This window comes from Bos indicus x Bos taurus, chromosome 9 (genome assembly GCF_003369695.1).
Source record: "Bos indicus x Bos taurus breed Angus x Brahman F1 hybrid chromosome 9, Bos_hybrid_MaternalHap_v2.0, whole genome shotgun sequence".
Classification (NCBI taxonomy): Eukaryota; Metazoa; Chordata; class Mammalia; order Artiodactyla; family Bovidae; genus Bos; species Bos indicus x Bos taurus.
The window spans coordinates 87502845-87519833 of NC_040084.1; the positions used below are offsets into that span (position 1 = coordinate 87502845).

The 16989-nt window shown below is 50.4% G+C and overlaps 1 protein-coding gene across 1 annotated transcript; it reads left to right on the top strand.

Annotated features, from left to right (window-relative positions):
* The first annotated feature begins 4187 nt into the window (after window positions 1-4187).
* LOC113898567 (UL16-binding protein 2-like) lies at window positions 4188-15757 on the top strand. The gene is given in 6 exon segments (XM_027551831.1): window positions 4188-4428; window positions 13211-13380; window positions 13382-13475; window positions 13712-13987; window positions 14592-14724; window positions 15572-15757. Coding segments are annotated over 5 exon segments (729 nt in total). The 5' UTR covers window positions 4188-4355; the 3' UTR covers window positions 14708-14724; window positions 15572-15757.
* The last annotated feature ends 1232 nt before the right edge of the window (window positions 15758-16989 follow it).

Genomic DNA, 16989 nt, shown 5'->3' on the forward strand with positions numbered 1-16989 from the left:
GATATGCCTGTCTCCACTCTATTCAAAAGCTCTACACCTAGCATGAACTGACACAATTTTTTCCAGAGGCGGGCCAGGCCAGCTCAGAAGGAGAGGCCTAAACACAGAGGACTGTGAGAATGTCTCCGAGTGTCCTGAGGAGAGATGGGAGGCTTTGGAGGCTGCTCCTGAAGAAGCAGGATCACAGTGGATAGCAGGATGAGCATAGAACCCAAAGTTGGAGAAGGGAGAGCTCACAATTAGGGGTCACAGGACTTAGCAAGGCCAGGGAGATGGTGCTGATCTCCCACTAGGATGGGTCTTGGAAGCCTGGAGAAAGGCCTGGCCCACCTGGCATGAAAGAGAAAGTCCAGAACTTCCAAGGCAGGTGGTAGAGGAGGGGATCCAAGGCTCAGAGAAGTGAATCTGCCAGGGTGGACACGGTATGAAAGGGCAGGAAAGTGTGCAATCCACCAGCTCCATGGGAAAGCCTGATGGACTCCATTGAGCCTGAGAGGAAAGCGTGGATGAGAAACATGTCCAGCAGCGCAAGTGAGATCTGCTGGGACTTGAAACCTAGATCTGTAGACCTTCGCTCTAGTGCTTGCACCTGGACAGTGATCTCCTCCAGCAACAAAATACAAAGAAATTATGAGGGACTGAAAATAACTGCATGCATGCCAAGTTGGGCTTAATTATGAATGAAAAGATAAAACACCGAACTGGAAAAGCAGGGTGCGGGGTATGATCCCTGCACAGGGCACTGCCACGACGGTGGGCAGACCACCTAAGCCATCCCTCAGGTCCTAAGCCTTGACCTGCCCCTACCCTCACCCAATAAGGGACCAGCCTGCCTCCCCCACCGCCCTCCCCCAAAGGGAATTAGCAAGGAAACCTGTGGCTTGTGCTTGCGCCCTCACACTGCAGCATGTGTCCCAGTGAAGCCTCGCTAAATTTCTTATCTGGCCTCTTATCCACTTCTATCGATTAGGGTTCTGTTCGTGCCCTCCAAGAGTCTATTCCCCCAGTCCTGTGTACGTTCTGGCAGCTCTTTGGTGGGGTTAATGGCGACCTCCACCAAGAGGAGCTATGCAATACCCATGTCTGCAGCACCAAGCATACCCAAGTCTGCCGAACCCAGAGCCCCTGCCCCTGCAGCATCATTGACTCAATGGGCATGAGTTTGAGTAAACACTGGGAGTTGGTGATGGACAGGGAGGCCTCATGTGCTGCAGTCCATGGGGTCACAAAGAGTTGGACATGACTGAGTGACTGAATGAACTGAACTGAGGCCAAGAAGCCTGGTCGCTAACATACTCTGTGGCAACCATGAAGGGCTACTGTCCCCTTTCTGCCAGAGCATCTGGGCATCTCTGTGACCTCGGGGTGCAAATTCTCTGTGGTGACAAGTGGCCGCCTGAACCTCAGCTCAGAGTCACCAGTTTGGTTGGTCTGCCTTCCTGGCCCCTGGGGGCCTCAGGGCCCTCATTCAGGCATCGCGCTCCCCCTCACCCTTTGTCCCTTTCCCTCATCTATTATCTCTCCACTTCTCCTCTCTCTGTCTTATCCTTCTGAGAGAGTGGACCTCGGCAAGGACAGCATCACCCCTCCCAGCTTAGGAGACAAAGCTCCCTCTGGCTGTCAATGGCTCACTTTGATGGGTGACAAGGTGGTGGGAGAGACTCACCTCATACCCTGCAGGTCTTGGTCCAGCAGGTTCTGCCTCATAGGAGATTTGTGAGAACGATAGAGGTTCAAACCACTTATTAGGTAGTGGCTAGACGTCTGATCAGACCAATATTCTCACTTCTATTTTCCTGCGGCCAAGAGAAGTCCCGTTGCGAACTCAGTAAAGTGGCAGATATCTATATGCTGGTTTATGCATAGGTGAGAATCCCACCTCTGGGCTGCAGGCCCACAGCCGATGTACAAGGGGCTGGTTTCTGGGCTTGATCACCCCAGTGGGCAGTGGACAGGGTGCTCCCTCCCTCACTGGCCCTTTCTGGAAGCCTGCAGGTTGGTGCCTGAATAAATAGACACCCGCAGAGTGCAAGGGTTGAAAAGGCAATGACTCCCTTTCCGTTTTTTCAGTCTTTTCTGTCCCTCCTCCCTTTTGCTCTCCCTTGGTCCTCATATCTACACTCCTGACCTTTTACATCCAAGAGACTCCCTGTTGGGTCACCTTTTTCACCATGACTTGTTTGTTTTGTGTCCCCACTTCAGGCTTGAGGTTCCCACTGGCCCCCTTGAGAGAAGAGCTGGGCTGGGCTGGACAAAATGCCCCAGAGGCCACTTCCCAGTAAGACCCTCTCTTTGTTTCTTGTTTGTTAATTTTCTGTCATTGGTAGGTTCTCTCAGTCAGTGAATTTAAAAGCATCTTTGTTTTATGTACTTTTCTCTGTCCAATTGCTCCTGCAAAGCTCTGCTACAGTTGTGGGCATGGGTTACTTGTTGCTCTTTCACTCAGTCATGTCTGACTCTTTGTGATCCCATGGACTGCAAGAACCAGGCTTCCATGTCCTTCACCATCTCCTGGAGCTTGCTCACACTCATGTCGATTGAGTCAGTGATGCCATCCAACCATCCCGTCCCCTGTCATCCCCTTCTCCTCCTACCTTCAATCTTTCCCAGCATCTTTCCCAGGTCTTTTCCAATGAGTCATCTCTTCACATCAGGTGGCCAATGTATTGGAGCTTCAACTTCAGCATCAGTCCATCCAATGAATATTCAGGACTGATTTCCTTTAGGATTGACTGGTTTGATTTCCTTGCTGTCCAAGGGACTCTCAAGAGTCTTCCACAACACCACAGCTCAAAAGCATCAATTCTTCAGTGCTAAGTCTTCTTATGGCCCAACTGTCAGGTCCATACATGACTACTGAAAAAACCATAGCTTTGACTATAGGGACCTTTGTTGGGAAAGTGATGTCTCTGGTTTTTAATATGCTATCTAGGTTTATCATAGCTTTTCTTCCAAGGAGCAAGCATCTTTTAATTTCATGGCTGCAATCACTGTTCACAATCATTTTGGAAGACTTTAAAAACAAAACAAACAAAAAAGGGAGCTTCCATTTCTCCCTTCCAAAATGTAAGTCTTTTGCCTGGGTTCTCAGGAACCATCTGATCCATCTGTGGTACCCCAGAGTCAGGGGGAAAAAATAGCATTTTTAAAACAGAAGCAATAAAACAAGGAGATCTCTGGTTCTGTCTTTACATGAAAATGAATTTGTAACTGAGCTGGATTTAATTGGGTTAAAGGAAAGTAAGTACTATATAAATAAACTCTCAGAAATATCAATAAAGCTCGTCAGAACACATTTCTGACACCAGGGACGACCCTGAGTCAGAATGATTGGCCAGAGATGACCCAGAAACTAACTCCATCACCAAAGAACCTGAGACCACAAGCCATGTGGCAAAGCAGTTCTGCTGGGTTCCCTTACCCTGCTGCTCTCCGCCCTGTAGCCCCTTCCCAAAAAAGGCTCTTCCCTTGTCAGCATATGTGTCTCCTGGAACAATTCATTTCCCAGTGTTAGACAAAAGCCCACTCTCAGACCCTGCAAGGAGTCCCCCTTTCTGTAACAGATGGCGACTCTGGTGGGATTTCCTCACTGCGACTGATGCCCTGACCATTCAGGTACTTAGGGACAAGCTTGTCCGCTGACTGACCTGACCCAGGGGCCCGAACAAGAATTTTCTTTTGTTCCTTGTCTCCTCCCAACTCAAATGACTGGCCTGAGTGCCCCCGATCTGATAAGGGACAAGAGACTTAAGACTGATAAGGAACAAGGTGAGGAACAAGAGCCTTAAGTTCAGTGGCTCAGTCGTCTCCGACTCTTTGCGACCCCGTGGACTGCAAATCCATCACCAACTCCCGGATTTTACTCAAACTCACGTCCATCGAGTCGGTGATGCCTTCCAACTATCTCATCCTCTGTAGTCCCCTGCTCCTACCGTCTTTAATCCTTCCCAGTATCAGGGTCTTTTCCAGTGAGTCAGTTCTTCGCATCAGGTGGCCAAAGTATTGGCGTTTCAGCCTCAGCTACAAGAACTAGGCGGTCTCCTATCACTTGCAAGTTGGCGCACTACGTAAGCAAGTGGGCGCACTACGTAAGCAGGTGGGCAGGCGAGCACACTGGGAGGCCGGGCTAGAGAGCAAGCGAGCTGTTAATAGAGCCCCGCCCAGGCCCCGGCGCGGGGTTCCTAGTGGTTACTGCTAGGAAATCTGGGACGGAGCCTGTCAGCGGAGGGGCGGGCCAGGCAGTCCTGGGAGGAGTGGAGGTCCACACCTCAGCTGTGGGCTAGCGGGAGAGGATCGCGGGGTCTGGCTTGGCAGCCTCGCACTCCTGCAAAGGGATCCAGGTGGCAAAAGGAGAGATGGGTGGCTTCAAGACCAGTCTTGGTTTCCTCGTTTTGCTTCCAATTGTTTTGTTCAGCGGAACGTCCAGCGGTGAGTTCGGGGATGACCCTACGCGGAGCGTGGCGGGGGAACGCGAGGAGGTTTAATGGGTTATGAGCGGTAAATTGGATGGGGGTGGTGTCCCCGGGGTTTCGCGAAACTTTTTACAGGGTGGCGCTGCCGCCCCCACCTCTTTCGCTTCCCTGGCCCATTTAGTCCTCGGAGGCTCCTCCCGGCTTCTTGCTGGTACTCCGGGCCAGAACAGGGTTGACTTGGGTGAAGTAGTAATGTCGGGAATTTGGGAAGTGACGCTGGGAAAAGAGGGGTCCGCAACGCGGCAGGAAATAGGGTTGAAACCTCCCAAGGGTCCAGACCGCCCCTGGAAGTGGGAGCCCTGGAGCCGGGCGGTTTGGGGCCAGTCGGGCATCCCGCGAATAGACCCAGACCCGCCCCGAAAAGCACGCCTTTCCGCCCCGACCTGTGCAACAGAGACCCTTCTGGTCCCTACATCTCCCGGCCCTTGAAGGACCAGCGCTCTTTCCCGGCTGTAAGTTATAAACGCAGAGCGGACCCTGGTGCCCAGGAAGCGGCGGCGGCGGCGCAATCCCTGCTGAAACGTGCTTGAGTGCTCCTGTCCGAGCCCTGGCTGCTGGCTCCAGCCGGGGCCCCAGCCCCAGGGCTCTGCGTCATGGCTCCACCCCCGGCCCCGGGCTCCAACCCCGGCCCCCGGGCTCCACCCTCGGTCACCGGGCTCCGCGACACGGCTCCACCCTCGGCCCCAGGGCTCCACCCCCGGCCTCCGGGCTCCACCCTCGGCCACCGGGCTCCGCGGCACGGCTCCACCCCCGGTCCCCGGGCTCCACTCTCGGCCTCCAGGCTCCGCGGCACGGCTCCACCCCCGGTCCCAGGGCTCCAGCCCCGGTCCCCTGGCTCCTCAGCAAGGCTCCACCCCCGGTCCCCGGGCTCCACTCTCGGCCTCCAGGCTCCGCGGCACGGCTCAACCCCCGGCCCCAAGGCTCCACCCCCGGCCCCCGGGCCTCACCCAGGACCCCGGGGGCCGGTGCGAGCCTCTTCCTGAGCAGGGACCAGGTGCCTCGGCTCATTGGTCTAGATGCAGAACTTTTTTTATTAGAGAAGTGGCCTTGTTGGGCACTACGTCTATCCTTTAACCCAGCGAAACAGATGTCCTGCCTTTCACTTGGCCTGCAGAGTCCAAGTTGAATATAAGCAGGTTTCCAAGTAGACAATTTCGTGGACCTGCCCCAGGTCGGCATTTCTGCTTGATGGGGGTGGGGCGTTCGAGGGGCACGGGGTGGGGGGATTTCCAGGCACTATATCGGCTCTAGCTTTCCTTTTCTGCAAAGTAGATGATGAGGTTGTGATACTAAATGCAGCTCAACTTGACAGTAAATTCTTCAAAAACTTCCCTTCTTCAAAAATTTGAAAGGAAGGAAAATGTGCTACAAAAAACTTCGGTCTTAGACAAAGCCACTAGCAGAACTATTTATGATCCTGTTCATGCAGCTCCAGCTACTTCTACCCGTGTGTTTTATATCAGCGCAGGGGTTTGCCGTGCAGTTATATTTCTTGTAGTAATAATATTAGCTGTTTTGCACCTTCATGGTATTACAAGAATTGAACTGGAAGACAGCATCAGTGTCCAGTAGTTCCCAAGGGTTGTCTCAGCCATGTCCCAGATGACTCAGTATCTGTGAGGAGACACACCCAACAATAGTATTTCCATCCCGTTATCCTACCTTGTGGGTGGGTAGAGGAGTGTCTTGAGAAGTGCCCCTCTTTTGGAGGCCAGAGCTAAGGTGAAGGATATCGAAATATCCAAGGAGAGGATAACTCTATCCACGGAAAGGATGTACTCCAAGAAGGTAGTTTAGGGCGTATTTTCCATGGGATTTATGTAGATGGAAAAGATCCAAATAAAAAACAGCAATCATTTGTAAAAACAGAGATTAAGCTTCTGAAATTCAGGTGACAATGATATTCACTGAACATTGCAAGCTATGAGATCTTCATCACAGAAATCTTCTCCTATTTCCCTTATGTGTATAGAAAAAAGAGAAAAGCCCTCATGATATTGCCTTACACGAATTGGGAGAATCATAAATAGTTTTCACAGCATTGCAAATTGTGTGTCTCTGTGTGTATTAGTCAGTCCTGTCCGGCTCTTGCCACCTCATCTACTGTAGCCCGCCAAGCTCTTCTGTCCGAGGAATTCTTCAGGCAAGAATAATGGAGTGGGTGGCCATTCCCTTCTCCAGGTGATCTTTCTGACCCAGGGGTCAAACTCGGGTCTTCTGAATTGCAGGCAGATTCTTCACTATCTGAGCCACCAGGGAAGCCTGCAGCACAAATTAGTAGAGGCCAGTAATCCTCAGGCAATTTCTCAACAGGACCTGGTCCACAAGGTCAGATTGCCTGTGGAATGGATTACCTGGTCAGAAGAGAAGTCCTCCACAAAGACCTGGCTGCTAGGAGCTCTGCCATTGATGACAACCTCAAGTTAAGAGTACAGATAGCCCCTCTCCAGAATCTTGTTCCCCATGGACTCTCACTGTGTGGGGGACAATGAAAAAGTGGGATTGATGGATGGCTCATGAACGTCTGGTTAAGAATGAGGTCTCCGGACTTCCCTGGTGATCCAGTCGCTAAGACTCCACACTCCCAATGAAGGGGCCTGGTTCGATCCTTGGTCGGGGAACTGGATCCCGCATGCTACAACTAAGAAGTCAGCATGTTGCAACTAAGAGTCTTCATGCTGCAAAAAGATCCCAAGTGCCACAACTAAGACCCAATACAGCCAAAAAAAGATAGATATGAAAAAAATAATTTTTTTTAGTTTTCCAGTGCTAGTGATGTGTGGGCCTTCAGAGTGATAGTGTAGGAGCTCATGGCTCTGGGTCAAATACCCTACACAGATGTCGACTCTTTAGAGATATGAAAGAAGGTCATCAAATAGCCCAGCCTATCAACTGTCCTGATGAACCATTTGCTGTGATGGCTTGTGCTGGGCCTTAGATTTGGAGGAGAAGCCCAGTTCCAGCAGCTGGCCCAGTGTCTCACAGGGTTCCATGCAGCCCTGGGGGTCTGTGTCTGACTGTCCTCTCACAGTCCCCCAGCATCAGGGGGACGGTGCCTGCTGAGGCCCACGTGGAGCCGGCCAGTCACATACATCACCCAGCACCGCAGAAGCACATTGTCTTCCAGAACACTGTGCCTTAGCAATGCCATAGCATCTGAACTTTCTAAGACAGACTTAATGATGTGGAATATTTTCTAGATATCACTTTCATTAGGTTGAACTGAAAATGTTTGTATAAATTTTTTGACCAAGAAAGTTTTAAACAGTGTTATAAAATAAATAGTTTTTAAAATTGTTTCAACACAAATACTTGGACTAGCTTAGTGCCAAGTGCTTTTTAGTTTTTACTTCATCAAAGTAATGTAGTTGATTCACCCTTGAATGTGCTGGGCTTAGTTGCTCAGTCGTGTCTGACTCTTTGCGACCCCATGGACTATACAGTCCCTGGAATTCTCCAGGGTTGAATACTAGAATGGGTAGCCTTTCCCTTCTCTAGGGGATCTTCCCAACCCAGGGATCGAACCCAGGTCTTCCACATTGCAGGTGGATTCTTTACCATCTAAGGCACCAGGGGAAGCTCAAGAATACTGGAGTGGGTAGCCTCTCCCTTTTCCAGGAGATCTTTCTGACTCAGGAATTGAACTGGGGTCTCCTGCATTGCAGGTGGATTCATTACCTGCTGAGCCACCAGGGAACCTCTTAAGTTTCTTTCTTCTTCTTCTTTTTTTAAATATTTATCACTAGTCTTGGGAATTATTTGTCTATAAGATAGAATACTTTGTCTTAGAAAAAGAAAAATGAAAAAATGCTGTTGCCTTGTACAGGAAAAGGTAGTGTTGGAGGAAGAAAACTTAAAAGCTAGAAGGAAAAAAAAAAGAGAAAAATGCAATAGAAATAGAAACTACTCTTTCATGAAAAATTGCCTTTTAAATTTTTTTTTAAATAAAGAGGAGTTCTGCCTTCTTACTTTGGGGAAAGTAGGAGTGGAATTCACTGAAACATCTTAAATTTGGCAGATCCTAGCATATGGCACCCCACTCCAGTACTCTTGCCTGGAAAATCCCATGGATGGAGGAGCCTGGTAGGCTGCAGTCCATGGGGTCGCTAAGAGTTGGACACAACTGGGAGACTTCACTTTCACTTTTCACTTTCATGCATTGGAGAAGGACATGGCAACCCACTCCAGTGTTCTTGCCTGGAGAATCCCAGGGACGGGGGAGCCTGGTGGGCTGTCGTCTATGGGGTTGCACAGAGTCAGACACGACTGAAGCGACTTAGCAGCAGCAGCAGTTCTCAGAGCCAGAAGTGGATTTGGGGCAGGTCAATAGTAAACAATGGTGATTTTATTTATTTTTACTTTCTGGAAAAGGAGGATAACACAGTTCCAGAAGGTACACTCATGGTTTAAGGTTAAGAATCCCTTTTACTGCACCTAGAACAGTGCTATGCACAGAATGGGTGCCTGAGTTTTGTTGGGTAAAAAAAAAAAGTAAACAGATTATGTGCTTATCTTCAAGGCTGGCTTAAGTATAAAATGGATTTTTAAACACACTTGAAAAAATTAAAGAATTCAGTTTATTAAAAACAAAATTACATATGCATCGTGAGGAAGGCTCTCAGTGCCTAGCCATTGATCAGCACGTCCCTGGAGTCAAAGCTCCTCCCACACAGTTCAGGCCGTTACTAATTGAAGCTGGTTATGACCCAGATCCTACCACTGGTGAAGTTAATAAGTGATGGAAAAGGAGAAGCTGGTTTGTTCAGGAGCCCTGGGAAATAGTGACCTAATGTTCTCAGACCGCCTCTAAGTTTCCAGGTTAGAAAGGGAGCAGAGGTGGCTGCTGTGGGGCACATCAGCGTCTTGAGCACAGTCAGGGTGGTTGGCACAAGGCGAATGTTTGAGCACCACCAAGCTTATGGTTTCAACAAGTCTGGGGGTCTACGTGCTTGCCACCAGCAGTTTTTCTGTGCTGGGGGTCTGCTTCCTGTGGAAACAACTTGAGGCTTGTGTCAGCTCTTTGTTATCTTTCAGGGAACTGGTAATTTCATGACACTGCTATGTGGCTGGTCACAGTCTAAATTGTTACCAGTTTCCCAGCCTAAGGAGTATTCCTTTCTCCATCTTCACATGTTCTAATCCTTAACTCGTAAACCACTGTTTTGAGACTCACAGGAGGCCTGGCTGACTGAAACTTTTCTATAAACAAGAGGCAGACAGAGACCATGGGGGGAGGGGGGGGGAGGTCTTTCCCACTAAGGCGCCCTTGAGCCGTTTTGGTTACGAGACCATTTATTTCCTATTTGTCCATGGTCCCAAGAAGCCCAGGGCCTCCAACAGCTAGTTGGAGAAAGTCTAAACATGCCCTCTCTCAACTGGCATCTTATCCCTCTGTCTGATAACTCACCCAACAAACCCCCCCACACCTGGCCCCAAGGACCTAACTTAGGAGGGACAGGAACAGGGTTTCCCAGAGTGTGACACAGGGCTCGAGGGTGAGGCTGGGCATCCCCACTTCTACCCTTTGGTCCCACATTCATAGTGTCTAGGAATTGGGACAGCAGCAGCCTATAATGGTTATTGATTAAGGTAGGAGTTGACAGATTTTTTTCTACAGAAGATAGTAAATCTATGTCTCTTTAGGCAATTTGGTATCTGTCTCTGAGTGCAAAAGGAGCTTCCATGTTTGTGGAGCAGCAGGAGCCAAATATAATGTGTAAATCAACTGAGAACCAGACTTGTCCACTGTCCTGGTTTCTGACCCCAGTAATGAGTGACCCATCCCATAGAGAATCATCCAAGAGCTGCCTCAGTTGTCTGTTTATGAACCAGAAACTTACCGTGTCCTGCCTTGTAGCTTCTGGTGGTGGGACTGTGATAGGAGTGTGGATCTGGCTGTTATGGGCTAATGCACCCCCTCTGCTATAGTCTGGCTTCCTTGGTTCAAGGAGCCATAGGGGACACTGCATGAAGCCACAGGTGTGAGCAGGGGATAGTGGCCCTGTATCAACTCTGGTGTCAGGCCTAGGTGACCTGCTGGCACATCTTATTTGTTCCCTGTAGCCCTGGTTATGCCAAGCCACATAATCACTTCTATCCTATGACGGCTGGCCTATCTGAACTAATGGTTGGGGTTGGTGAACCCAGATCATAATGGGCAACTCTGACATTCCATGACCAGAGGCCTCATCTCTGCCAGGCCCCAGGACCATACCAGGAGCTGCACTGAATGGTATGGGCTTTCTCACTGCAAGTGGTATGTCCTTTCTTCAGGACACCAGGAGTCTGTGTTGTGAGCCTCCAAGTAAAATGCCACCTACAGCATGTAGCACCTTTCTGAACACAGGAAGCTATGATGTCACCGGTTCTGTTGGGTCATCTGCCCAAGAAGCAGGTCCAGCCACACTCATCATTCATCAATTGTGACTGCCTTTGTGCCAGGACAGCAGTTGCAGCAGAGACCTAGGGTCTTGAAGCCTGGAATGTGTCATATGTACCATTAGAGGGAACCTAGGACCTCAGTGGTAATTCAGTGGAGATAAGATAGAGACCACAGCTCTGCAGGCCTAGAGAGATTGTAGGTTGGTACTCGTTTTCATTATTTCCTCCAGGAGATGATACTGTCTCCATGTACTATCGGGGGATGGGGAGTCAGGGTGAGAAGAATGAATGTGGAATCCACGACTCTGGTACCTCACCCATGGCAGTTTACTAACAACACAGACTGTGCATTCGTGTCAGAAGCCCAGGACGTGTGCAATGGACACTGAGTGGATCTGTGGACCCAGAGATAACCACTGTCAGCAGGACCTGGCACAGGTGTCTATTAATTGCCTGGTCCTTAGAGCAATAGCTTCACAGCACGGGGGCCATGATCATGCTACTGTTCCTGTGCGTGGTGTTAGTAACACACTGGGTCTAATGAATGTGGGAGTAGTTTCTCCTTCTGCAATTCCAGTTCAGTTCAGTTCATTCACTCAGTTGTGTCCGACTCTTTGCGACCCCATGGACTGCAGCCTGCCAGGCTTCCCTGTCCATCACCAACTCCCAGAGTCATGTCCATCGCATCGGTGATGCCATCCAACCATCTCATCCTCTGTCGTCCCCTTCTCCTCTATCCTTCAATCTTTCCCAGCATCAGGGTCTTTTCCAATGACTCAGTTCTTCACATCAGGTGGCCAAAGTATTGGAGTTAGTTGCCCCAGTAAATAACCGTGTGGCTCATCGGAGAGTATGGAAGGACTTCTGCACTTCCTGTGGTGATGAAAGGGCCCTCCTCACTGGGACGTGGCTTCTTTCTCTGGTGATGCCTTCTGAGAAGTAGCTCGGTTCTGGAAATTTTGGTAGGGATGTTTGGTAGGGATGGCTGCTTCAGCCTACTGATCATCCAGTCTTGTGTTTGTCTCTCCTTGTTTTCTGTCTCTCAATCAAGCAGTTTGCATCCAGGTTCACTGACCATCTCTCTGCCTCTAGGATCACCCTGTGCTATGAGCCAGCATTGTACTCTCTGCAGTCAGGCCCTGGCTGGCATTGGGACTCTCTAATCACTTTCAGCTTCCCTGATAGCTCAGTTGGTAAAGAATCCACCTGCAACACAGGAAACCCCAGTTTGATTCCTGGGTCTGGAAGATCTGCTGGAGAAGGGATAGGCTAGCCACTCCAGTATTCTTGGGCTTCCCTTGTAGCTCAGCTGGTAAAGAATCCGCCTGCAACGTGGGAGACCTGGGTTCGATCCCTGGATTGGGAAGATCCTCAGGAGAAGGGAAAGGCTACCCACTGCAGTATTCTGGCCTGGAGAATTCCATGGACTGTATAGTCCATGGGGGTCACAAGAGTGAAACACGACTGAGTGACTTTCACTAATGACTTTGACCATTGTACCCACTTTGCTCCTGACATACAACACTCCACCTGGAATCTGATCTTTCCCCATTTTCTATCCCTGTTCCTGCCGGAAGCCCACAGGAACACAGTCTCCTATCACCATCCCTGATTTCCACAAAAGTCATCCTTGAGCTATTGGAGATGCTTCTCATGCATGCTTTCCTCTCAGGCTCCATAGAATCCATCAGGCTTTCCCATGGTGCCTGGTGGCCTGCACACTTTCCTGCCCTTTCATACCATGTCTGCCCTGGCAGATTCACTTCTCTGAGCCTTTGATCCCCTCCTCTACCACCTGCCTCAGAAGTTCTGGATTTTCTCTTTCATGCCATGTGGGCTAGGCCTTTCTCCAGGCTTCCAAGACCCATCCTAGTGGGAGATCAGGAGCATCTCCCCGGCCTTGCTAAGTCCTGTGATCCGTAATTATAAACTCTCCCTTCTCCAACTTGGGGTTCTGTGCTCACCCGTCACCTCTTTGCCCCTCTCCCTGTCATCCTGCTTCCTCAGGAGCATCCCCACAGGCTCCCCATCTCTCACAGGACATGGGGTTAGATTCTGACAGTCCTCTGTCATCTAGGCTTTTCCTGCATAGCAGCCTGGCACATCTCTGCAAAGGTTATTATGCTGAGAACTGATCTGGTGGACAAGGGGACACACCCAGGATGTGTGAAATTTGCCAGGCAGGGGACTCCTCCTTCTCCACAAGGAGAGGAGGGGCACTGGCTGTGTGGTGTGTGTTGTGGGGTGTCATTGCTCTGTCAGCCCAGCCCTGCACTTACTCTGCTCTCACATAACTGGGGGAAGGGGCCTCAGGGTCTTTTTCCCCAACCTCACCCTCACTGTGTTTGCCTTCACAGATGCTCATTCTCTTTCCTATAATGTCACCATTGATCCTCGGCCCAGAGATGGTCAGCCATGGTGTGAGGTTCAAGGAGAAGTTGATCAAAAGGTCTTTCTCTCCTATGACTGTGGTAGAGCTAAGATCATGTACATGAGTCCATTGGGAGAGGAAGTGAAAAGTATGAACTGCGTGGGAAACACAGACTGACACACTCAGAGACATTGGAGACTTGCTCAAGGAGCAGATGCCTGACGTTACACCGGAGAAACACATAGACGAGGGTGAGTTAGAAAGTCCAAATGCAGGAGGAGTAGACTGGGGGCTTAGCTGCATCCACTGTTTTCAGGTAAAAAAAAAAAAATTGGATATTGTCCTTCCCTAGTAGTCCAATGGAAGAGCAGCTGTTGCAGGAGAGACTAGGACCAGATTAGCTGGGCCCAGGGGAGGTGGACCCAGGTTGGGCAAAGAATCTCTCAAGCTCAGAGGCTGAGTTCTTTCTTTTCCTCGGTGGGGTCAGGCCCTCTCACCCTGCAGGCCAGGATGACATGCTGGCGTGAAGACAATGGACACACCAGTGCATCCTGGGAGTTTGGCTTCAATGGACAACTGTGCCTCCTCTTTGATTCGGAGAATGGATACTGGACAATGGTTCACTCTAAAGGGAGACGGATGAAAGAGAAATGGGAAAATGACAGAGCTGTGATGGACTTCTTCAAGAAGGTCTCCATGGGAGACTGTCAGCGCTGGTATCACACTTCCTTGGTGCGCTGGGAGAAAATGTTGAAGACCGCGGGTAAGTGAGAAGAGTAGGAGAAAGTGGTAGTTCTCTCACGGTGACATGGACCCCCCTCTCTGTGTGTGTGAAAATGATCTGTCAGAGGTGAGCTGTCCTGGGAGAACAATGGCCCGGGGATGCTCTGTAATCCTCCTTCCTCTTCCAGCTCCTGACGTCTCTCCTCACAGCACAGGCCTTTGTACAATTGAACATGGATTCTCACTGATCCTAAACATGAGAGCATCTCTATGATTCCAATCTCCTTCTTAGTATTCCCTCTTTCCAGAACTTTCTTTTAAATGTCACCAATCCTACTTCTGGAAATCTGTCAATAGCACCTCTGCTGTCAGCTCCTGAGGACTCCATCCTGATGTCACCACCTCTGATGTCACATTAGTACTGAGTGGCTCTGTTGGAAATCTTGCTTACTCATTAGCTGTCAGAGTCCCATGGGGACCGGGTTCCTCCCTCCCTCCCGTCTCGCCTGAGGACCTGTCACAAGGGCCTCCATGTGTGGGTGCAAACAGGCTGCATAGTAGGGGTACCTGGGTCAGGGGGGCTGAGAAGGCATCTGCTTAGTTTAGGGGTAGGAACAAGGGCTTCACTCTCACTTTCCTTACAGCATCACCAACTGAAGCTCCCCTCAGAGTCAACTCCACGGCCACAGCCACCAAGCACGTCACCTGTATCCTCCCCGTGCTTCTCAGCAGTTTCATCATAATTGTCTTCCTGGGCTGAGTCCTTTCCAGGAGCAGGTACTGAGGGCAGAATTCAGAGGGAAGGCAGGGGCACAGGGCCTGGAGTGAGGATGGGGAAGGTGAATCCCAGCCAACCTCTGCCCCTCACTGAACCTCCTCACCCTGGAAATGACCAGGGTGATAAGACCACCTATCACCCGAGAGCAAGAACTGAAGACCCAACTCCAAAGGCCCGTTCTCACAGGAAGTGGCCTGGGTCAAGCAAGCAAGGCAGGAGCCCCACAGCAAAGACTGTGGGAAGGCCTGAGGCCAGGCCTGTGCTCCAGGAGCAGCAACAGTTCGGACTCAGCCTGTGGCCTGCACGTCAGCAGCCTCCTGGGGACCCAGAGCCTCCATCACTGAGAGGCCCTGCCTTGAGCAGAAGTGCCTGGGGATGGTGGGCCTGAGCTGGGGTGGAGGCGCCCAGCTGGGGGGACCAGGAAGAGATGGGGGGCAGGGACCCTGGTCCTGAGAGCTGTGTGTGCTGCTGGCTCAGAGGCTAGAGGGGAGTGAAGGAAGGAGGTTTGCCTGCAGCCCCCAAGGCTGTCAGGAAGCAATGCCCCTCCTCCCCGGACCTGTTCCCTGGTTAGGCCCCCCTGAGGGAGGATCCGGACCTGAGTAAAGGGAGCAGATTGATTCCTCACTGGCTTCAGTCCTGAGCCTGAGCAGCGGGTGTCAGGGCCTGGGGTGCCTCTGTGATGCAGGAAGGAAGGAGGAGGTGACAAGAAGCTGCTGGGCCTGGGGTGGGGGTGGAGGTGGAGGACATAGGAGCCCCTCAGTGAGGGCGGGGCTGGAGAGGTGCAGCCCCAGGAAAGTGACAGGAGTTCCTCAGCCTCTTGGACCAACATGTCTTTCTTTTCTGCAGGAGACGGTGCTCCCAGGAAGCGCGACAGGTGCTCTGTCTGCCTCTCTCCTGCTCTTCACTTTAGATCCAGGAGATCAGACCCCATGAATCCTGGGTCTGTTTTCTGGTTACGGTGACACAGTAGATGCATCACCTCATGGGCTTTATTACATTTGGGGAAATCCCACTCAGTGTCTCTAAAAAAAACCAAAAAACAGAAACAATTTATTTCACCATTTCCTCCTGGTGCTAAGTGATGGAATTTCTACACGGAAATGCTCAAGTCCTTGAAGAAGGCTCCACAAACAGGACATTTTTCATCGTATTCTAGTTTGTGGATAATAGACTCTGCCTCGTGACCTCGTTCTTGCAAATGATATTGCAAGAAAAATACCATCTGCTATTACAGGACTCAGGGATTCTTTCTGCGTCTGGAGAAATCACCTCAGCCTATTTTCAATAGAAGATAGTTTTATTTATGACTGTTTCCCTTAATAATTTATCACGATTAGTCGCTGTGTTAGTCGCTCAGTCGTGTCCAACTCTTTTTGACCCCGTGATCTGTAGCCCGCCAGGCTCCTCTGTCCATGGGATTCTCCAGGCAAGAATACTGAAGTGGGTTGCTGTTTCCTTCTCAGGGGACGTCTCCAACTCAGGGATTGAACCCACGTCTCCTGTGTCTCCTGCCTTGACAGTGGATTCTTTACCATCTGAGCCACTGGGGAAGCCTATTTATTATGCTAGTGCTATTTAAATAAAAATCTCAGTACTCCAGAAAACTTGAAGTATTTAAGATTTTGTTTTTCTAACCCCCAAGAGAGGTCATGACGTTTCACCCTTTGTCCATCTTGTGGGATTCGATGTCCCTGGCGATTCTGAGGACACATGGTCTGAGAGGACACGTGCACCCTGTGTTCACGGCAGCGCTGCTCACAGTAGCCGGGACCTGGAAGCCACCTACACGTCACCCACAGATGAATGGGCAAAGAAGATGTGGGACATATACACAGGGCAGTATTTCTCAGCCTCAGAAAGAATGAAACAATGCCCTATGCAGCAACATGGATGGACCTGGAGAGTGTCATATTGAACGACATACGTCAGACAGAGGAGCAGAAACACCTTCTGACAGTCCTTCATACTCAGAATCCAAAAAGTCGTGATACAAGTGCTCTTACTTACAAACCAGAAAGAGACTCACATACGTAGAGAATGAATTTATGGTTGCCAGGGGGAAAGGATGGGGGGAAGGGATAGTTAGGGAGTCTGGGATCAACATGCACACACTGATTTATTTAAAATGGATAACCAGCAAGGACCTACTGTATAGCACATAGAACTCTGCTCAATGTCATGTGGCAGCCTGGGTGGGGATGGGAGGGGAGTTGGGGAAGAAAAGATGCATGTATGGAAGTGAAAGTGAAAGAAGGTTAGTTACA